Source organism: Lathamus discolor, chromosome 6, assembly GCF_037157495.1.
Source record: "Lathamus discolor isolate bLatDis1 chromosome 6, bLatDis1.hap1, whole genome shotgun sequence".
Lineage (NCBI taxonomy): Eukaryota > Metazoa > Chordata > Aves > Psittaciformes > Psittacidae > Lathamus > Lathamus discolor.
The window spans coordinates 13230276-13254886 of NC_088889.1; the positions used below are offsets into that span (position 1 = coordinate 13230276).

Here is a 24611-nt window from a genome sequence, read left to right on the forward strand (position 1 = left end):
TGAATGCCCTGTATTTTCTTTGCTTTTCCCACCATTCTGCTCCACACATCTTACCTCTCTTTTCCACTAGAGATGCATCAGCCAAACCACAAGTCCATTACAGAGAAACCAACTATCTTCTGTAACTGGAAAGGGAAAACATCTCATTTCAATCCATACCATCACACCCAGCTGATATGCATCATCTCATTTTGAAAGATTATATACTGCGTAATTTCAGTGAATTCTCTCTCATCACCTGAATCATAACATGTGCCTTAGGATACTTTTCTCAAAACTTCCGGGAAGTGTAACCTTTCCCCATGATAAGGTTAGAGTGGACTTTTATCAAACATCTTTATCTTACTTAAATGTTACAAAAAACACTTACTAATAAACTTATTAGGTTAGGCCGCAATGTTTGTTTCTTCACAACTAGAACTAGAAGCATAACAGGAAGGGACCAGCATTGCATATGTGTTTTGTACCTTGCAGACGTGTTGCACAGTCAGGGTAGAACCATGTCTTTAGTGTTTCTGATAACTTCTTCAGAAAAACCCCAGTTTCTTGCAGCATTCCTGAATGTACCATCTTGTCTTGTTTACAAGCGTTTCACAAGCTTCTCCTCTAAAATAAGCCCCGCCCACAGGATCACAGGGATGCAAGACTGGAAGAATAACCTGTGTGACCGAATTAGTGCCCAGCTATTATATAGCCAAGTAGGCTATAAAACGCCTAATAAATCTCACTGCTACCATGATTAAAAATCTGCATCTATTTACGGCCAATGTGTATCTATGTATTCTGCATCAATGTTGACTTTTAGAGCTTTAAACAGTTATTTATACTTTGACAGCCCCAAGGTATATATTCAGAGTGCAGTTTGATCTCCCAAGTTTTTCCTTGAGAAGAAGAAACATGGCAAATTATGTTTCCTCCTGTAACATCAAATCCTGCTTTGCACATGTTCTGTTTTGTGTCCAGTCTTCACAAACATGCACTCAGGAATCTCATCTCAATGCTGCCTTACAGAGAGGCTCAGAGGGATACTGCTGGCACATCCCAGGATCAGCTTTTCATGCCAGGAACACCTCAGTGATCCCCAGACCTACATTCTGCAGCCAGGCAGACACTTCCCCACATCCATTCCAAACACAAGCAAACAACCCACATAAGCAATACTTTTGCTTTGGTCTCCAAGAAGAGCAGCTTTCCTTTTAACGTCTGCATTTCTGAAGTCACCATGGTCCTTTCTTTAACAGATAAATCTGTTTTCCTCTGCATAAGCAATACTTCCCAGGCAGATTTCTGTTAAAGCAGAATGATGTAGGTTCAGCATGTGTCTGCTGCTGGGCTTTGACTAATTTTACTTTTGAGAATCAGAAGTAAAAGCCTGAACAAAGTGCAAGAATAGCATAGATAAATTGCTTCTGGCAATCCCAGGACAGCTTTGGCGAGTAACTACAACTGCTCTGGGGGATGTGGCGCTTACTGCATGGCATCAACAATTTCCATAGAAACATGTCCATCTTTTGTGCCTCCAAGACACTATCATAATCGCCAAGACATTAAACATTACTGTCCCCAGGACTGCTTATTCAGGAACTCCTCCCTTCAGAGTAATATTTCTCTTTTAGAAGCTATCCGTTGCTGCTTGTCTCTGACCCAGACCTTTTAGTCACTTCTTAGACATACCTGAACTCACTGTTTCTACCAAGATACGTAAACCAGAGTTCTATAGAACACATTTCCCTTCCCTCGAAATTCATTTATCAATCTAAAATGACCAATTTTCATTGGTCTTTGTCAAAACATAGTTACAGTTTATGCACTACTTCAATTTCTTCAGTCATCTTACAATTTCCTTTCAAAGTTTCACAGAAACTTGAAGTCAGGCTTCTTCTTTCTTGGATTAGATTTATTTTACTTCCTCTCTAACACAGGGACTACATTTGCCATTCTCTGCATCTCATTCAAACACTAGTTAGGAGATGTTGCTGCAGGAACAGCATGAATCAGCTCTTACAGAAATCTGGACAACCTGAATGCCTCATTCAAGCAAAATTCAGCTACGAAAGTAAAGCTTCATGAGTCTTACCCTGGTAATTCCTCCTTTCACATTCTTATTGACATTATTCATCCATTCTTCTTTCCTGAGACAGTGCCATTCAATACTGAAGGCACTTCCAAGTATTGACTTACCTTTGCACATGTTTAGATGATTTTGAGCTCTACCTTCCCATTGTTACCCGGATGCTTCTTTCACCGGTCTGGTATGTGCAAAAATGAAGACCCTCTGAGTCCGATGCAAGGCCCAACTCCAAAATGGACCCCAGACTCTCTCCTCATACAGGCACTTCTGAACCTCTGGCATAATTAACTTCCCTATAAAACATTTGCACATAAGCCAAAGACATCTTAAACCAGCCATAGACTCAGTTGTGGTGCGAATCCCTTCCAACTATATTTTAAGTCCCATTACTGGATTGGCAGCCAGCCCACCCAAGAATCCTTATAATTAAAATTCAGAAGAATTTCAATTCAGACACGATTATCTGAGACTACATGATGGAAACAGGGAGGCACATTTGCATTACAGTAGAAGGGCTAAGCTTCTCCACACCCCATGAGAATTCAACATTAGCCTAAAAATAATGCCCCGACGAAGCAAATCATTGGATGAACAGCAGAAGTAATGAACCATGTTTCTCTTGCACTTTCTTCTTTTTCTGTATGGATTCTCAGGTGCCCAGTGAAGCTTCTGCAATGGTTATGGGGAAACAGATAAAAGTCTTTGTATTCTGTACCACCAACTGTTTTAATATGTCCATGGTTGAGCTTTTTAATTCTCCATGATTACGAATAAGTTATTAAAAGTTACATACTAGACTTAAAAAGGTCAGTCAGGCAACACACTTACTCCCTCTAACAAAGATAACAACATCGTCAAGATGTGGAAAAATCCTAATGTAGCTGTGACTAATGGGGAAATACTGTCTTTGGCCCCCTGAAGTTCAGAATACTTCCACAGATTAATCAGAAGATGGATGAAGATATTCTGTACTCCCACAATTTAAGCAAAGTAGATGCTGGCCTCAGAAGACCACTTGTCTCCTCACAGCAACTGCAGCACAGAGCAGTGAGAGCACTCTCCTCCCCACAGAACAAACCTCTTCCAGCAAGATTAAGCTGTACCTTCAAACCTATAGCCTCAACCTTTCCATACGTGTTCAGCACCTCAACCATGCTCATCCTGGCCTGTGAAGCACAGTGCAGCACCCATCAGAGTGCACCAAATGATAAAGATGTTATTAAAATACATACATATGTGTGATAACAAGAGGTAGTTGGGAACTGGGTGCATTTCTTAGCTAGAAGCAATCAGTGAGCATACATTGTTGAATTTCAGTCTGACGGGCACTGATTATATATCAGACATGGAAAATTTTTTTCTCAGAAACCCTGCTTGATTTGAAAAGAAAATCAAGGCTGCCCTTAAGAGCAGCTGTAAACTGCTAATTTCCTCCTTTCACAAAAAGCAAAAGAAATGCAACTATCAAAATTTCTTCTCAAGGAGGCTTTATGAAGGACTGGTCCCAGATTAAGCAATATTCCAAGGGGCTCAAAGTTTTGAGATGGGTCATAGCAATCATCCTGCATAATATGTCTAAGAGGAATAAGCTGGTAATTACCAATTTTCAACAACAAAGATGTATGAGCTACTGTGAAGGACTGTGATTAGTTGATTAGTGAGATATGGCTGGATGTCTCTCTGTATGAGTGTCCAACATGGCAAAAATGGCACAACCCATGCAAGATGTTTCTCATCCATTTCTGCAGATCATTTAACATTAACATTATTATTCTAGTTTGCTTTTTCACCATCACCATGTGTAGATGCTGCCTTCACACTGCAGCACACTGATGTTTTGATTCAGGATCAGACTCTCATGGGTTAGGTCAAGTACCTCAAAGAGATGCTACAATGAACATTAGTATTGAAGGGTCGTAGGCTCATAGCTCCATATGGTTGAGTAATTACTAGGTGTATGCATAAGAATCACTGCAAAGATTAATAATGATAGAACCACAGATTCATAGAATGGTTTGGGTTGGAAGGGACCTTTAAAGAATATCCAGTTCCAACCCCCCTGCCACGGGCAAGGACACCTTCCATTAGACCAGATTGCTCAAAGACCCATCCAACCTGGCCTTGAACACTGCCAGGGATGATGCTGCTATAGTTTCTCAGGGCAACCTGTGCCAGGACCTCACCACCCTCACAGGGAAGGACTTCTTCCTAATATCTAATCTAAATCTAATCTATATCTTTTTAAAAATTTTAATCTCATAACTGACATGACTTGGTGAGAGGGAACACAGCTAAGGGAAGATCAGGATGCTTTTGTTAGTGGTTCTAAGTCAGTCTGGTCAAATATAGATCTGCTAGCAAATGGGCTGCCACATCCAAGTTCATCAGATCAGAAATTAGTGAGCCAGGTAATAATTTAGAGAGATTCACAGATCTCATTACACCTGGACTAATTAACACCCAAGTCAGAAGTCCATCAAGGATTCAAATTAATGCTCTCCAAGGCAACTATTAATTCTACTGTTGACCCGTGGGACCAAATCCCCTTCTGGCTTGTATGAACACCAAAATGACAGGAGCCATCTCCATGTTCACCACTAGGAAATAAGGCTTTTGTATTTTAAAGATATATACCAGTGAAGCAGAAAATAGCTTCAAATAAACTCACTCAAGGTTGATGATATTATATTAAATAGGATGTTTTTACCAGACAGAACTTATTTTGTTTTGCTCTTTTGGGAGCTAAAACTTCCTTTACAAAGAAAATGTGAGTACAATTGTGGATGCACAAAATAATGGCCATGCTAAAGTAATTTAGGCACAAAATCAGAATTAGATATGTCCAAAATATAGGAGGTCTCTGTGGATATTGGAGCTTATTATGAAGTCCTTTTGTCTTCTTTTTCCACTAATTCATTACAGATGGAAGACATTTTGCTCTCTTAATGAAGCTGTAAACAATAGCCATAAAATAAATAAAACTCACGCCAGTGTGGACTCTTTCATATTGAGCTTCTGTACTCAAAATACAGCAAGAGCATACAAGATATTTGTGAATAAAATCAGTGGCTTTCTTCAAAAAGGCTTGTTATGTGAGTAAGTAGGAAAATAAATCACTTAGCTAACTGGGGTGTGGGCTTTAAGCTCTAGCACAACACTTTGGCTGAGAATTTCCAGCCCAGGCAGTTAGATGCTAAGGACGAAAGTGTCAAAACCCACAATTAACTGGGTACATGCACAAGTTGCATTTCACACTTGGACAATACAACCCTGCAAAGAGCCTAATGAAAAGGAGACAGAAGTAAGGAGGAAGGTGGTGGCGACTTCTGTGATTAGCAACTCCAAGAACTGAAAGGCTAAGTCCTGATGACTTGGTTGGTTGTCAGTGCCTAGCCACAAATCTGGGGTCTTCCCAGTTCAGTGGAAGTCTGGAATGAATTTTTTATACTCAACATGATTAAAGATAAAAGGCTAGGATCACTTCAATTGTTTATCCAATCCTAAAGGCCATGTTGGGGAGAAGCAGGGTGAAACATCACAGAAAGTTGCTGGTTTTTATACAAAGAGCGAAAAGATGCATGTATATGATCTTCCTGACTTTCGGAGGTTTACATTTACACTGGAGGCTTCCTGCCCAGCTTGGCAGCATTTAAGATCAGAGCATTCAATGTGCTCCGGAGGGACACAATCTTCTCCTTGCATCAGCATGAATCAAACCCAAACTCCACCTCATTTCAACCTACTGTTTTTGTGAACTGAAGGTTTTTAATGGAACACAGATGCTGTTTGCTTCATGCTAACCTTGCCTCTCTTGAGTTTCAAGGGGATAGCCTAACTTCATGGAGCTACCTTGAAACTGCTGGAAGTACTGATAAATGCCAGTGTCAGCAAAAAGCTACCATAGTTAAGAGAGAGCAAGTTTCTGTGAACAAACCTCAAAGAAATAGTGATGGATTTAAAAGTGCCTTTCTCACAGGATTATCAATTTGACTACTCAGATCCTGTATGCTATCTCCAGAAGCAGAGCATTCAAAGACACCCTATTCTGATTCTTCTTTTAAAAATCTAGCTATGCTACATTCACATGCAATTATATTCCTCCTCTCATTCTCACTTCTTAAAAAAAAAAAAAAACAAAACATTTTGTCTAGAAGCCTTCTTTAGTCCTGCTCTCAGACAGTGCTGTGAAATCCTCTGTGGTGTAAGACTATCTTCTACATGACCAATTGTTTAAAAGAAACCTCTATGAATAATTCAGTTTTTCCCGATAACATCCGAGTTTATGCTTCAGGTTCTGGGATACTTGCTGCTATGCTGTCTTTTGGAATTTCTAGCAAGAAGAAGATATAACTCTGGAGATTCTCTCAGTGACTATAGTTTTAATATTAAATAATAAAAAAAAATCAAATTGTCTCATTCTCATTTACAACTTTCCATGTTGCCAGTGTTTGCATATTCATTACCTCTCCAGGTCACTAGATACATATTGCCTTTGACCCTGCTAAATGCCAAAAAACTCCTAGTATTTTGCTTTGCTCACCAAGCTATCCATTATTTCCATCCATTTTTCCTCCCTTGCTCTATTCAGATAAATTAAATAGAAAGCCATGACTGCTTATGCACTATGCTGAAATCATTCTCTATCAGCTTTCACTGAGGATTTTACAGAAGAGATTTTGACCATAGTTTTATATAAAAGCACTAAGAGAGTTTTCTGGGAAAAAAACATTTGGAAAATTTCTAGACTAAGAATCAAGGAGCTGGGAATTCCACCCATAGGTTAAACACAAGGGCAGTTGTCACAGTATCTGGACTGCCTAAATATATATCACCATAGGGCAGACTGAACCTTTAGGCTCAGGTAGGCAGCATGAATCTCTGCCATATGAGACCAACCCTGGGAAAATCTGTAACACAGGGATGAGGAATTCCTCCAGCACAACACACCAGGATGGTGAAAGCAACTTCAGAAGGCAAATCAAAATGATAAAGGTAAATGGAAGCAACATCTATTTTGAAGTTTTACAGTTGTTAGGGTCATTTATTTATTCCCATACTCCAAAAAGACATGAAAATTGCCCAGAAACATGAAAGTAGCAAGGGACAGTTCTAGCCCTATTTTAGCTTGCCCTCTCTCCCAACACAAACAGCCTAAATCAAAACCAAATCATATCTACAGAGAAGGAAGTTGTTTAGAAAGCAATAAGCCTAACAGTTGGGGAATGTATTGTGTTATATAACACTTGTCTTGAATACTAATCAACTTCTTCCACTCAAATCTTTTATCATAACTTAAGGGGAGAAAAGAAAAAAAAAGTATAACTGATGTAAATAATATGAATGTAAAATGTAAATACTGATTTCCATTATACTTTCAACCTGCCTAAAAATAGATTTTAGTGATTATTTAAAAATGAAGACATTTTCCCCATTCAGTTACTCTTCTAACCCATGGAGATTTTCTAACATTTTTAGTAAGTTTCATAGTGAAAATTTTATAAGAAGATTTGAAAATCTAGGTTTCACCCTCTGAGAGTTTTACTTGCCCTCCTGATGCCCAGTTATGAAACAATACCATTAACTCACCTGGCTCTGCCCAGCAATACCAATGAAGAACTTAAGAGTACAAAAATCTCCCTAGCTGTTGTCACAGCCCCAGGTACCACAGGGCATGTTTCTCTGGAGCTGGACCTCACTGTGAACGTCTCCAAAGTAAATTAGTGATCCTGGTCCTTGACCCCCTTCCTGCCCATCTCCACACCCTGAAGGGTTTTGTCCATCCAGACAGAAAATACCCCATCCACGGACTCAGAGTCTGTAAGTGTCCTGGCAAATTACTGCAGGGATTACCTACCCTACCTGTTAAAAAGTTTCTCACAATTACTTTCCTAAATCTCCATGAGCTTTAAGCTCATTAATTCTAGCTCTGTTTTGGATGGAGAACACTTCACTCCTTTCTTTTGCAAAAACCTTTTATTTTATTATTTACATAATATTTATATATTAATATTTCATCAGGCACATATTTAGACAGAATAGATACAGCATTTTTTTCTGAGCTGCCAAATTACCTAAAGCATGAAAGGTTATTTTTTCCCATCTTCAACTGCAAATAACATCTAGAACCAAATCAAAGCGAACCAAGTTCGCAACTCTCCTGCCAATGGAAAACCTGTACAACTAATTTATGCCCCACCAATACACTCCAGATTTGCAATGATGCATCTGAGATCTTAACTCAGCCTTATATTTCTTACTAATTAGCTCTGTTACTTTTCAAATATAATCCCCAAAGAATATCCCCCTTCAGCATGATTTCATTAGTTATTTAGAATTTATTACTGAGTAGAAATGACATACAAACTAAAACTCAAATTGAAATAAAAATTCAGAGCCTCACAATACAGCCAACAGCTATGCCAACCAGGTTACCATGAAATAATTTTGATGTTTTAAGAGGCTTTACAAGTACTTGGAAACCAATGCATTTGGAAAGTAGTTTATATTATAAACAATATTTATGTAGCACCAGTAAAACTGGAGCATATAAAATGCAAGCCCAAAATGCAGCAATGTCCACTGTGAAAAATGATTCTGTCCTTTCTGCTATCATCACTTGATAACGTACACGATGTAAACATTTGATTATATTGTACCTGATGGCATTTTTATTTCCTGAGCATTCTCTTCTAGCAATAAAAGTGGTGCATTTAAATTATTACTGGATTGCACCTGTTTGCCAACAGCAGGCATTCATTCATTTTTTTTAACTTTTATATATCCAAATTTGCACACAAGAAAATGGTCGGCGAACAGATGCAGCACTCAGAGTGCTGTCACCACATGCAATTCCCACTTCCCACTTGTCTGTCTTGATGCCCTTCCAAAACTAAGCTAGGACAAATCACCTTCAGGAGCCCTTTCTTTTCAGATGCTACCCTCTCAACTCAGAGCAAAGATGCCACATCCTAGAGACCTTCCTGGGCTTGTGGCAGGAAGGTTCATGGCTGGTGGGGCTTCTCATGGGTCCTCTAAGGGCAGGCACAAGCTTTAGGAGGAGCTGGGACTCTGTCTGGACCAGCACCTTTCATCTTTGATCACCTGCTTTGGGGGAAACGAACAGTGTGTATTGCACACCAAGAAACAATGTCAACAGTGCTGTTGCATGAGCACTTTAAGTCACCGTGAGCCATCAGACATCTCTCAAGTCACATATGTGCCTCCTCCGCCCCGCGCAGCTTACCTTTCCCACTCACAGGCATGCAGCAAACAATGCTTGGGAGATAAACTAGTTAAACGTTGGCACTGCTGCTCTGCCAGGCTGATTTTGCATGGTTAGCCCAGCCCTCCCAGTAAACTGCTTATGCCATTTCAGCCTGCTGAAGGGATCCTCCTGGACCCAGCAAATACCCTTCCACCGTTGCCCTTGGAGAGCAAAAAGCTCTCAAAGATGTGGAAGGAAGATACAGAAGGATAAATGCCATTCTCTGAAGGGCTCTTACATTGACCATACTATAGATGAGAGCACCTTCAAAAGAGCCTGGGCATGGGTGAAAAACATGTAGAAACTCCCTGCAAAGGCACAGAGGAGCTGGCTGCACAGTGAAACAGGCTATTTGGTGTTCCCGGCTCCTCTCCAGGGCAGAGAAACCAAGACAACATCCATGGGTCCTGAGAAAATCTCTGCTCTCCAAGTGCTGTCCTTGCTTGCACAGTGACTGCCAGAAGGACTTCACAGACCAGGCCCTGCTGATGGCTTATCTATGATAACACACCACCTTCAGCTCTGTCCCTACCATCATGACTAGCTTCATCTTTCTTTTATTCTGTGGGGAAAGGAGCAAGAAATTAATCACGTTACAAAGTGGACTTTTATTCTTCCCAATCTCCTAGGGAAGGTGGACACTACAATAACACCACCAACCAAATCCCAGTGAAGGTGTTTAGCTCTTCTCTCCAAGAAAAGCCAGCAGCTTTCATAAAATCTGCCAAACAACGAATTTCAAAGTCAGTAAAGCCCATAGCTTGTGATGAATACCAACACACCTAAGAAAACACCACAGGATAAAAATAGCAATAAGCAAAGGATACTAGGTTTATTGATCGAATCAGATATTACAAATCTTTCATTACTACAGAATCCTCAGAATCTCATCTCCAAAACCTCTAGGGTAGGAACTGCTAGTTCTATTTTAGAGATAGGGAACTGGAACAAAGAAAAGCCATCCCAGACATTTTCTGTAAGATAGGCTCTGCTGCTTTCTGTGGATGCTTTGCTCTCCATAGCCACCCAGGGAGCACAGGTACCTAACATTCAGATGAGTAAAATTTTAAGTTAAATTTCTCTCTAAAGCTTACTCACTTAGACCTCAAAACAGTACCTCTTTTGCTGTATTTCACTCTTGAGCAACCACTTCAGGACACGACAAGGATGACGTGACTCAAAGTGTATCGAAAAGCACACCAACCAATACTTGTCCAACACACCTGGGCTAGGGGAGATGAGTCTTCCTTTACTCTTGGTTTCTCCATCATGCATTTTCATTTTCCTATTAGAATTTGATGGTAAACATGAAATATCAAAATTCTTACACCACAATTTGAGGCCAAACTGTGTCAAAGCACATAAACCAAAGCATGGTTTCCTAGAGAACTCAGTCTATAGAGTCCTGACACCACTGAGCACAGGGTTAAAGGGGTTGCAGAGGAAAAGAGGTGAGGCACAGAAAGACTCTGTTAAAACTGGTCACATGAACAGAGAGAGGGTCAAATTTAGGGGGGGAAAAAAAAAAGCAAAAAAAAAAAAAAAGCCTTTATCTTTTAATTTATATTTGATTTTTCGTTAGTTTGAGCCAATAGATATGACCTAGAGCAGCAGTTCCACTGAAAGATTTGCCCTGTGACACCACTTTGGTGAGACAGAAAGTCCTACTCTCACAAGTAAAAACCCTTAAGATGCGCAGGAGAATGTGAATGTACCCAGCAACCAACGTCCATGAATGGATCTGCTTGCATTCCCAGACACCATACACAAAATGAAATCAGTAAGTTGTTATATAAATGTTTCATTAAATATCTTTTTCCCTGTTTATAACTCACAGAAGCATCTAAAGTAAATATTACAAAATGACTGAAAAGAACTGATTTTTATGACAATTGAATAAATGCTATGCTAGTTATGGGAATGATGCTGAAGTCGATGTGAACACGTACTTTCCTCCCACAAAAAAACCAATCAAAGCATTACATAATATCTGCTTTGTCCATTTGTCTCCAAGTTGTCACTTGCTAAGATCTGAATGAGTAGAAATCTAAACAAAAGCAGATTAAAGAAAAATCTGTAAATACCTGTTACACTGCTGCTTGTTATAACTATTTTCAAATTGTTTCTCTCATCTCTTTCAGAATATGTAAATGGCTGCATCTAATGCAATACAAAAAGTACATAAAAATGAAGCTTTTTTTCCTACCAGTAAAATAATGTAAAGGAATAGCAATGCAAACAGTGCATCCACCAGCCTTTGGAAGTCAGCAGGAGTCACCCACTGGGACCATCAGGACCGGCTTAGGCCCTGAAGAAGTGAAGCTGGTGGGAAGTCCTTGTCCACACCCTGGGAAACATTCCCCAAGAAACCAGACTCAACCATCTCTTCCTGTAACACAAATGCATGATTGCCTCCCTCATGAGGAAAATAGCAGTGTCTGCTCAAAAGCTTTGAAATGGAGACCAGTATAAAAGATATAGACCTCGCTGGATAATCAGAAGAGTTTCTATGACTGCAAAAGCCTCGAATTGAAGTCTTGCATGGCAAAATGCGGGACACATTACAGCTGTTATACAGAGCCATGCCAAGAATGCTTCTGAATACTTGTTCTTCCAGTATCTTCAAGTTAACTGAGCTTCTAAGTATTTAAAATAACAAAAAAAACCAATCAACCAACAAACAAACCCCCCCCAAAACAAAGCTGAAAATTGCTTTTATTATCTGAAAACATGAAACAGAGCTCCTCTGGGCTCATGAACCTCTCCAAGAACTTTAGAAAGAAAAAAAGAAAACCTTTAAAAACTTTAGACAAGAAATTATTGGCAGCAGGGATGGGATAGCTAGCTTGCCCTAGATGTTACTTTGGGGTTTTGCTGTTTGTAACTGCTGGAGTGGATTTACCTCCAGGGCTTTCCTACTGAAGCTCTTGCTTCACCAGGAATACCCTCCACATACATGAACTAAATTACCTGAAGAAGCCTGCATTATCCGCATGTCCATCATCCATGTGGCCATCCTCCATACATCATCACAAACAACCCAAATCAGAATGCTGTAATAATCATGATGGACTCTGCAGACATACAGAAAAGATGATGTACACTGACAACAAAAGAACATGAACAAAAAGGCTAAGATGGAGGACTGATGTGTCTAGAAATAAAATCTTCTCTAGTTCTCAAAGCAAATCAGTGACAGGAAAGGAGAGATGCCGCTTTCCCTCCTCTTTATTCATGACAACCTTTCCTCCACTGTACAATGGTTCTTATTCAGAGATTCACAGGGACTCTGCAAATCAGCTTTTACTGAGTTTATTATTCATGTTGCAGCCATCACACAGGCCAATCTTCAGTCCAAGCTATTAAAAAATCTTGCACATTATCACCTTTCTCAGGCACCACTGTTCAGAAGCGACGGCTGAGATCACCACTGATCTATTTAGTCAATCATATTTATGAGCCACGCTGCTACTGTCTTCCAAGCTGTCCAACCCCATGTCTCAAGAGCCACAGGCCGGGAGTGTCACTGCAAGTATTCACAACAAGGATTTTCTTTAAGTTACAACTGTATGCATTAATCTTTTCTTGTGTTTTTCATGTTTGCAAGAGATGGCAAAGACATGTCCCAGCAAAGCTGCAGTAGCCAGAGCATACCACATCCAGCTTCTGTGAATACACCTGGTCAACTGAAGCAACCGAAACATCCCGCAATTTGCTGCTGCTCTCTATATTTTGTCTGGCATCAACCCTCCTCTTGCACCATTCATGCTGGGGGGGTCCAGGACACAGTTCCACAAGCTCTACTGGCTCTGACAACGACCTATGCCCTGGTGGCATGCCCATTTACAGAATAGACTTGGGGCCCTCTCCACATATCCTATAGTCTGCCCTTCCATGTCTTTTATCTTCTGTCTTTTCATGATGTTCACCTTCTGTAAACCACCCTTTCTGTGCAGCTAAAATTAAACACTCACAATGATGATGGTTTGTTATAGGAGATCTGAAAGCAAAAACTGTGTTGTCAGACGTAGTCCTAGTGATGATAACCATAAAAACCATCATCAGAATAAACACTAGTAATGCTAGTAGTAATGACCTGAGTAAAAATTCTTTTGCGAGTAAGTTCTCCCTAGTGCTACCACAGCTCTGAATAATGTCTGGTCCAGCCTGTTCGTACAGGAGCCCATCTTCCCTACAGCAATCCATCTGCTTTAAAAGTGCCTCCTGTAGGAAACTAATACCCCAGTGTTCCTTTTATGCTCTAGGGGAAGACCTCTCTGCAGGATGATCTAAGATCCAAGCAATTTTCTGCAACCTCTAGAGAGGAAGCCAGACATCTCTGCTCCCAGTTTAGATACATCAGTGCAGGTAGGATGATGCCAGAGTTAATACAGATGAAGCCACAACAAGGAGAAACCCAAGAAGAAGGCTCCAGTTTGCATCAATACACGTGATTGGTGCTTGGGACAGTATCATGCTTTGATGAAAAGCTATGCCTGAACACCAGTAAATAGCTCTGATGAAAGCACTGCAAATATCACAACATGTAATCAAGTGCATAAATAATTTGTTATACAACAGACCTTGTTAAAAAACAAATCAGTTGATTATTAGTAATAACTATGTATATTGCAGCATCTTATCCCTGGAGGCCCCAAAAGAGGTCAGTTGTGCTGAGCACAGAACGCTGCTAAAAAGCAAATCTGCCACAATATTTGGGCATCTGAAACTAGAATAAATGAGGGCTATACAAGTCACTTTATAAAAAAAGTAAGAATAAGTACCAACAATACAACAGACATGAAACTCATTTAGTGAACAACTTTATCAGATACACAGCAACAAAGAATGCCTCATTATTCCCCATAAAACATATCAAACCAGACTTTTCATTTTCCAATAATAAACACTGAACATCTGCAAAATAATTGATTTCCTCTTATATTTTCCTTCCCATTCCTGATGCTGCTGGTTTGCAAAGACAGAGCAGACAATGCAGATCTGCATGCAGATCAGCTAAGATAGAACAGCTCTTTCACTCATTTTTTTTCTTCTTGTTTTACATAATATCAACAAATGAGATCAGTATCAGATCTGCATTTTACAGAAATACGTCGTTCTATCTCATGTGCTTGTTCCTGTGCCAAGAAACTTAAAGCTAGGCATTGGAAAAATAATGACTGCCTCACACTTTTTTTTTTTTTTTTTTTAATATAAATGGGGCTTCTATGTAATCTTTACTTCTACATTTACTTTATAATCATGGATTCAGGGAACTAGAGAGCCAAACACCACAGCATCAAAAATGTAACAACCATGAGACTTCCTTCTGTGTATTTAGGGGAGAAATAAATCAACTTCTTTTGCTCAGCAAAACCACATGGGAAAAAAAATAAGGGTCTACTTACACTGTACAATGAGCTGTACCAAAGCTTCTCTGGGCTTCACATTAAACCCATTATACTGGCTGGTCTGGCACCTGTAGGTTCCTGTCATTTCCCTGGACACGTTCACTATCCTCAGGATCCCATCGTAGCTCTCCGTCTGCATTGCTCCGTCCGGCATCACAACTTCCTTGTCTGCTCGGGACCAGAGAATTATAGGCTTGGGCTTCCCTGTCACCTGGCACTGCAGTTCGATTGTGTCCCCTTCCCGTGTGACCAGGGGTGACTTTTCTTGAGGAACAGTCAAATTGGGTGGGACTTTAAAGGAAAAAAAGAGATGATTCAACAATTAGCATTGTAGAGACATCAGGTAGCTTTCTTGCTTGTTACAGTCATAGCTGCACATCAAGTAGTAGTTTATACACAGATAGCATACGTTGACTACATAGAATCACAGAATGCTTTGGGTTTGAAGGGACCTTAAAGATCATCTAGTTCCAACTCCCTGCCATGGGCAGGGACACGTTCTAGTACACCAGGCTTCTCAAAGCCCTGTCCAACCCGACATACATTGGAAGACTGTGCAATGCTACTATATTTATAAGAGAAGGTTTTCAGCTGCTTGAAGCTGCTCAAGTAAGATTCATGAACCCCAGCTATGAAACACACTTACCACCCTGTGTGTCTCAGATATGTCATTATATATGCCAATATGCAATTACAGTGTACATCAGTGCATTTGGACCGCTGGTCACAGCTAGCCCTTTGTCACTGCAAGCTATGGCTTTCCTTTTTATGAGCATTTGGCACTAAAACCCTTTTTCAGTAACAGACTCCTTGCTGATTTTATCCAGCCTGTAATGGCCACGCAATGGGGAAGAATCATACCAATTCAGAAATCAGTTCAGAATTCAAAACCTGAAACCAAAACACAGTTGGCAACAGGAGGTTTATCAAAGTGGTGTTTTTTTTTCACAGAGATTTGCATTAAGAAATCCAGCTGCACATGTGAACAACTGCTTTCAGCAAAAGTTAGGTACCCCCTTGGAGCAGGAATACCTGGCACTGCTGCACAGTGAGCTGGTGATGCCCAAGGACCCATCCTTTCTCATCTCCACAGTCTTGCAAGAGCGAGACTTTTAATTGCCCCACTGCCTCTTGAACTATCAGCCACAGCTCTGAACTGACAGTCCTCGGCACTGAGTAAAGCTTACTCCCCAGGGAAGAGACACTGCTGTGCAAAGGCAGAAATGTCACGGGACCATGGCAAAAGCCTGACGTGCATCACAGTGAGCTTCCATTGGTCTCATCAGAGGTGGCCCCTCTGCCTCAGTCATTTAGATGACAGCTTTTGAGAATTAGAGAGCACTGCAAGCTCTGCTGAGAATGGTTTTGCCATGTCTAATTACCATTCCCACCTCATCATGCCTATATTAGATTTACAGCCAATTTCTTACTCCTCTCTTAGTTCAACATAAACAGAAGTGTTGTCCCTGAAGCTGCTTGTCTCTAGATCACACATGGTGCCTTTGGCATCATCGACCCTTACTTAAGGGGGTACAAGCTGTTGTGTGGCAGGTAAAAATATGGGAAAAGATGATTTAAACACTGCCCACCATCTCTTGCCTTTTGTGCCCTCTGAAAACTCAGCTGTCATGGATCTTTGTTCTGAATCACAGGGAAAGATGCTTTCTGCTTTAAAGCATTCCTTCACAGGAGCATTACCTCTCAACACTGTCCTGCCCTCAACTACTTTTCTTGAATGCCAGGACTGACAAAATACAGCCTGCATTGTAACTCCTGTCCACAGGCAAAAATAATCAGAAGCTATTTTCAAGCCCCCAGACACAGAAACCCCAGACTCATACCAGTGAGAAATAGTTCCAGTTTTCCCCTGAGATACACCTTGTGTCTACAGACCTGACAAGTCTGCTAGGAATCAAAGCTTAAATCAGGGACTTTCACAGGTACCAAAATGCTGTTCTCAGCTGTTTTGAAGGCTTTAATAGCTCCTTCTGAATGTGGTGAGACATGTAAAAGCTGAAATAACTTTTTCCACAGGAGAGTAAATGAAAAATTATTTTATAATTCAAATAAAAGAAGAAAAAAAGAAGAAAAAAGAGAAAGACTGCTTAATAAAACATTCCCTAAATTAATAAAACATTCTTATTTTTCACTTATGCCTGTATGTGTCATAGCAGGCCCTGAGCACAGGCCAGGGCCCAGAGAACATGGACAACTTAGAGAGAACCCAGATGAGAGCCATCTCATGGAGATGCCCAAAAGCCCCTGGTAAGGGATGGGACAGAGGGATCAGATGAAGGCTGCTCTGTGGCTTTCTGAGCTATTCTGACTGCACTTCTCCACAAGTGCGTATACCTTCCTCTCCCTCATTTCTAAATCCCATGTTTTTGCTGTGAAGTACATGGTGCTCATGCCGGACCTGAGCCAGCCAAGTGCTTGTGATGGGACTTCTGAAAGCGAGCACATGAAGTAGATACCAAAGGGCCACTTTCTAAAGCAATGCTCTATGAGAACACAGGCTAAACTAGGAAAAAGGCACTGTTCCAAGAAGGAAAATACAGTTTAGAGAGAAAGGTTTGAAAAGACACCATGCAGTGCTTTTCTGAAGGAAAGAGCCTCCTTCTGAGCATTCTTTTTCCAGCTCATCTGGCTTGTGGGTTTTCAGCTTAGTTCAAATACTACAAAGCCTTGTCTGGAGCAGTAAAACACCCATTTACTTTGTCCCTCCATTCCTGGGCAGTGTACCTGCTCCCTGCTGTGAATGTGCTTTGACTAAAGCATGCCCCAGTTGGTACAGATACTGCAGGCTGCCTCGTCGCTCTCCTCTCACCCCCTGCCCCTCTGGCACCTCCAGCTCCCTGAGAAGCACAACCTTCTCCTGCCTCAGGGATTCACTGACTATGAGGACCATGAGGCCATGACATGGGGTCACAGCCTTCAAACAAAATACCTGCTATCAAGAGGGAAAAGCTGTGCTATCTGCTCTGTGCCAACCTACACTGCTACCTACAGGTCTGCTTGCAAACCCGTGGTCCAGATGGGTCATGAGTTTTCCTTTCACATGAGTGTTTGTGTAGACCTGTTTCTGGACATGTTGTGCTGGCAGCCTTTTCCAGACTCCATCTTTCCCAGACAGATACCAGAGCAGCAGGTCTGGGTTATAAAATCACACCCTGTCTTAGCCTCAGAAATCACCAACTTTCTGGATGAGAAGGGCTGTAACTTCTCATTGCAAGCACTAAGCCAGGAACAAGGCTTGCCTTCCAAACAGCAAGTGGTCTCACACAGCTGCTGCCTGTTGAAGGCAACACCTAATGGAAGTGAGACAAAAGATGAGTGAGGAAGAAGCAAAGCCAGCTTCACGTGTGGAGGCTGACCCAAACCTGCTCTTGAAACAGGAATGGAAAAGGGAGGTGATTCTCCTTTTCTACTGTGCTCTTGTGAGACTCCACCTGCATGCAGCACTGCATCCACCTCTGGGGCCCCCAACATAAGAAGGATGTGGAGCTGTTGGAGTGAGTCCAATGGAGGCCACTAAGATGCTCAGAGGGCTGGAATGCCTCTGCTATGGAGACAGGCTGAGAGATCTGGGATTGTTCAGCCTGGAGAAGAGATGTCTCTGGTGAGATATTAGAGCTGCTTCCAGTGCCTAAAGGGGCTGACAAGAAATCTGGAGAGGGGCTTTTGACAAGCGCATGTAGGGATAAGGCAAGGGGTAATGGCTTTAAACTGACAGAGGGAGATTTAGATATTAGGGTTCTTTCCTGTGAGGGTGGTGAGCCACTGGCACAGGTAGTCATGTGAGGAATAAACAGACAGATTTAGTGTGTCCATGAGGTGGACCTAGAGAGGAAGGTGGATAAAGATGTATGATTGCAGCTCAAGGCTCATGAAGACTTGTGTCCCATGGAGCTGCACTGTACGGATGCAAGAAGGCACCAGCCCCAAGTTCCATCTGCAGGAGACTGCCAGTTGCAGGAAACATCTCAGATCAAAGGGCAAGGGAAATGCAGAAATTTATACACTCAAACTATGAATAATATAAGGAAGAAATCTAGAAGGAATACACACTGCTTCTCATGGTCGCATTCAGCTTCTGGAGGCATTGGAAAGAAAGGAGAGTGAATGGCACAGGACACGCATCGGGGGGGGGGGGGAGGGGAGATTAAAAAAAAAAAGAAAAAAAGATGCATACCAAAAAGGTCCTGTGCAACTGTGAGCTAGTAATTTACCCCCCATTTAACTCAATTTTCTTTCTGAATAATAGAGATAACAGTACTGCAAAACTGTACACTGCCAAGATAAGGACCAGAGCCTCTGAGGTCTGCAGGCAGGCTGATAAGATAGGCTGTATCAGTACCCGAGATGGAAAGATACCTTAAAATAACCTGACTCATCTTCTCCTCTGGCATTTTGCAACACAACAAGTGTCTGCCACATTGTAAGTCAGCCAATGTATTATTATGGTTTACTGTATTTATTAATGTTCTTGTTACTGGAAACAGGGAAGGAGAGAGGAGGGGCAAGGCCATCTATTAAAACAAATCATTTCATGGGCAAGGCCATAAATAAGAAACCTAGATGCAGCTTCCATGTATCCCATATTTGACTGACAGTGCTTGAGACAGTGAGCTCTCACAATTTATTTCTCTGCCCCTAGCACAGTGGTTATGGCCATGGGTCTGCCCTTAACTCAGATGCTGATTCTCTAATGTCTAATTAGGAAGAAGTACAACACTTAATTTTGCTCACGGAGGGTTTTATTGCAGGGTTTCCCTTTTTTTATACCCATCTATTTATTTTCACAAACTTGCAGGCACTTATTAACTCCAAGATGTCTATTCTGCTGTCAAATTTGGCTTAAATTAGCTACAGGGTCAAAAAATATCAGCAGGTTTGGGGACTTGCGACACACTAACTGACAGGCACTGGCAGCCTGATTGTGTATGACTTGTTTTCATAAGCAATAAAGCTGAAAATAGTCACAAAAGAAACTCAAATCAATGCAATGGCCACAGAGAAATCAGGAAGACAAGGAAGGGGGAAATTAGAGAACTGAGGGGAAATTAATAATTTGATGTCTTTCTTCCTTTACTATGACTGAAGATGTAGGGAGGCCCCAGGACCAGGTGGCTGAGCCTGCTGTGGAGGAAAGCAAGTCTGTGTGAGCAAAGGTGTAGAAAGAGAATCACAGAATCATTTAGGTTGGAAAAGACTTTTCAGATCCAACCATTAACTCAGCATTGCCAAGTCCACCACTAAACCATGTTTCTAAGTGCCAGTCTTTTAAACACTTCCAAGGATGGTGACTCAACCACTTCCCCAGGCAGCGTGTTCCAATGCCTGACAATCCTTTTGGTGAAGACATTTTTCCTCATATCCAATCTAAACCCCCCTTGGCACAACTTGAGGCTGTTTCCTCTCGTCCTATCACTTACCACAAGGGTGCACAAGCAAAGATGAATGAGCAAAGGAGAGTGAACAAGGGCACACAAGCTGAAGTGCATGAGCAAAGGTGAAAGAGCAAATGTGCAAGGGTATATGAGCAAACGTGCACAAACAAGGGTGTGTTAGCAAAGGTGCTGCAAGTGGGGCAAGCAGAGGCAGGTGGCAGCCAAGCAAGAAGTGCTAAGCAGGTAGTGGGGGAATTCAACTCTTAGCAGTTAAATCTGTTTCCTAATGCAGAGGGTTATCACTTGAAAAAGAAAAGTGCTAGTACCTCCTTCAAAAACTCATACTATTATTTTTTGAAACTGGCAGTGGCACATGCAGAAGATATATGTCTGTTGATACATGTCCACTCCTGGTTCTTAAATAAAATAGTCTGAGACAGCCTTTGCCTCTGTAAGTTGCTGACTCACCAGGTCAGATGGCAGAAGGTATCACTGTATTCTTGTCCTATTTTTCCTAAACTGCTCCCTAGGTAAATGTGTCTGTCTGTTACTGGAGACAGCAAACTGGACTAGACATTTCCATCTGATCTTGTGTGGTAGCTCTACTGTAATTCCATAGGATCCTTGATCCAGCACATGCACTGTGTCTATAGGAGAATGGGGACTCCACCAAAGTAGCTATTTCAAAGAAAAAGCCAAAATGCATGAGCCTAATACATTTATTCACTGTGTATTCTGGGTAGACACGACCTAGTTCTAGTCTACTCTAGATCTTTGAAGTCCTGGTGGGTTAAGTCCCTATTTTGAACCTCCAGATAGCTTAATTAAATGAGAAAGAGGCAATGGCAGAGGCAAGAATCTGTTTAGAGAAATCATTCAAAGGGGCCAAAGGAGCTCTGCACAGCCTGATCTATTTGATGTGCCTGCTCATTTGCAAGATGTTGGACTACATGGACTTTAAAGGCCCCTTTCAGCCCAAGGTAACCCATGTGAGAAGGAGCAGCCCCCAGAAGTGGTGACGCCATAGCAAGCTTGGGGAAGACAGTATGACTCCTGAGCTCTTTACTGCGGATTACAGATAGCATAGGTGAAGTAAGGGCTACCGTCACTTCTGTGTTTCCTTGGGAGCCTTAAAAAGGCAGAAAGGAAAGCTGTGGCCCTGAAGCAAAGACTGTCAGTTCAAGCAGTGATGGGGAGGCTGTGGACCAGTGTGATTAGGCTGCTTAAAACGGACTAATAGTAATAACTAGTAATTATAGGATAAAGAGGAGCAAAGGAGTGTTTGAGCAGCATATCAAGAAATAATCCATACTGAAGATTACTCGAGATAATCTTCCAAAAGAAGTGTTGGAAGTCACATTGTTCAAGTAGTTTAAACAGAATATTAAAGCATCTACACTGTAGTGGATAGGAGATAGAGGTGAAGTTATTTGTGCATTCTTCTTCTCTAATAGGTATGACTCTGAAGGTCTGAATCTCCAGTATTAATCATCCTCTGCCTGAGACATGCATCTCAGTCCCTGTTCATGATTCATTCTACTTATATGATGGAGGGGTTTGCTAAGACAGGACAGACTGAGCTGTGACATAGGAAGCCGAGCTGGTATATAGAATGTATTTTATCATGATTACATAGCCTTTGAAGGGTAGCAAGTTATAATTATTCAGGTTCTCTATACATCTCTGTAAACAGAGACAAAACTGCTCAGTGTACTTACTGTGTGTTACTTTTAGAAGTGTTGGGGAATACCAGGGAGCATATGCTGACAGTCTCCAGTGGCAAGAAAACAAGAGCACTGGGGGAGACTTGCAGATCCAGCCGGATGATTGAAAAATCAGCTAAGGTCAAGAGAATTTACTTTAACCTTTCCATGGTCTTTCACCACCATGAAAGAGGATTTATCTAGTTATTCATGTTGAAGGTAGATCAAAAGACCTGTAAGGAAACCATGTCTTGATTTCAAGGTTGCTTTCTTTTCTCATTGTTCCAGTTGCCTGTGAGTTGTCCTGCCCATAGGCAAAGAAGAAGCACCGCAGCCCATGTTTTCTTGTGCACAAGACTCTCAACAGCAAGTGAAGACATGAACAACTACAGATTTCATGTCGGGGGCTTGGACAAGATATCTGCTTAAACAGTATAATAATTCCAGAATCAGTTGGAGCACCCATAACTTAAGTTGGGCCATCTAAAACTTCTTAAAATAGGTTTCCAGAGAAGCTGTGGCTGCCACATCCCTGGAAGTGTTCAAGGCTAGGTAGGATGGGGCTTTGAGCAATGTGGTCTAGTGAAAGATGTCCTTGCCCATGGCAGGCGGTTGGAACTAGATGGTCTTTAAGGTTCCTTCCAACCCAAACCATTCCATGATTCTGATTCTATGAATCAGTACTTATAGCTCAACATACTTTTAATAACTTAAAATATCACCTTAGCTTGCAGACTCTAAAAAGGAACATTTTAAACCCAGAATATACACAGCCAGCAGCAATTTAGCCAAATTAGTTTTCAGTGATCTCACAGGAGTCATGCTGAGGAGTTCCATCAGCCATATGCAATGTGAGAAGATAAGCCAACTCCACAGCCCTCCAGGGAAGAATAAAGAGGCTCTGCAAAACGTGGCCAATAAAGAGGGTATCTGCTCCCAGAAAATCAGCTGAAGTCAATCCACGGTGGATGAATGCATCCTGGAGGAATCAGATTTCCTGGGAGGAAAACCCAGGTGGTGGGGAGGGAAGGGGCTGCAGAGCAGGATGTTGCTGGTCCTCAACCCCTCCCTACAGCCAGTCATGGCCCACGCTGTGTGATGGGAAGGGATGGCAGCTCCCAAAGACAGAATTAAAAAGAAAAATCTCTGCATTAAGTACTGAAATAGAACTGTAAAAGAAAAGCCTTTTAATAAAATCCAGCATTTATCTGTCCCTTCTGTTCACCTATTCTTTTCAAAGACAAGCTCCAAAGATAGTAGCCAACAAAAATAACCAATTTACTGTAATAATGAAACATCTGTCTATTTTCTGGTATGTCTCAGGGTTGCCTGTGAATGATCACTCTGAACAGTGTTTCAGGTTTACAGATATCTTAATTGGACCACTAATTATCCCATAAAAAACAATTTTTTATTATGCAAAGAGGCAGTACTGTGATTTTAATAAACATTTAGAACTAAAATGAGGGTCTCTTATGTTTCATCAAAGGAGGAACAAGATGACCACACGACACATATTTCAGGTAGAGATCAAGACCACATGTCCCAGCACATCAGCCTGGACATTTACTTAGAATCATAAAATCATAGAATAGTTAGGGTTGGAAAGGACCTCAAGATCATCTGCTTCCAATCCCCCTAGCATGGGCAGGAACACCTCACACTAAACCATGCCACCAAAGGCTCTGTCCAACCTGGCCTTGAGCACTGCCAGGGATGGAGCATTCACAACTTCCTTGGGCAACCCATTCCAATGCCTCACTACCCTTACAGTAAAGAACTTCTTCCTTATATCCAATCTAAACTTCCCCTGTTTAAGTTTTAACTCACTACCCCTTGTCCTATCACTACAATCCCTAGTGAAGAGTCCCTCTTCAGCATCCCTGTAGGCCCCCTTCAGATACTGTAAGGCTGCTGGAAGGTCTCCACGCAGCCTTCTCTTCTCCAGGCTGAACAGCCCCAACTTTCTCAGCCTATCTTCATACGGGAGGTGCTCCAGTCCCCTGATCATCCTCGCGGTCTCCTCTGGACTTGTTCCAACACTTCCATGTCCTTTTTATGTTGAGGACACCAGAACTGCACACAATACTCCAAGTGAGGTCTCACCACAGCAGAGTAGAGGGGCAGGATCACCTCCTTTGACCTGCTGGTCATGCTCCTTTTCCCAACCTGTAGCTGTGCCTGGGATTGCTCCAACCCAGGTGTAGGACCTTGCACTTGTCATGGTTCATTATTTAACAGATAGCTGATTAGCTTAACAGGGAAGCCCTCTTATCATACTGCAGGGAGGATACACAGCTTCATATATGCTAGTTCTTTAAGAATTTGTCTCTGGCAGAACTTCTGCAAAACTAAATCCATCTGTTGATATGACTAGCTCTGGAGGTGGAACATGAGATCACGAGGCCACCAGCCTGCTCTGTGCTAATGCCCAAAGACATGTTCCCCCTCTGTAATGTGCTTACCCCAGCATACCCAGGGTGGTACACACTCAACACATCTTTAGGTTCACCCAGAGATGAAGAATTCAGTTCACGTATTTGCCATGCAAGGATCTAGTTGTGCCCACACTGGGTAAGAGTGAAGCAGCAGAAAGGACTCTCTTAGGAAAAGAAGGGTCACCACCACCTTCAGCCAAGATTCTTGGCCGTCTCCCCCATCCATCCCTCCTGGTAGCAATTCAGGGCAGTGCAGCCAGAGAATAAAGTAAAATAACCCCCCTGAAATAACAGCTCGCTTCACTGCACAATACTACCTCCAGGTGGAAGATGA

General features: G+C 41.7%; 1 protein-coding gene across 3 annotated transcripts in view; it reads right to left on the minus strand.

Annotated features, from left to right (window-relative positions):
• Window positions 1-24611, minus strand: part of MDGA2 (MAM domain containing glycosylphosphatidylinositol anchor 2) — a 387881-nt gene that overhangs the window by 114148 nt on the left and 249122 nt on the right. For all 3 annotated transcript variants that reach the window (XM_065685163.1, XM_065685161.1, XM_065685162.1), the window contains exon 8: window positions 14744-15037. In XM_065685163.1, the coding sequence (XP_065541235.1) occupies window positions 14744-15037 (294 nt within the window). The remainder of the gene's footprint in view (window positions 1-14743; window positions 15038-24611) is intronic.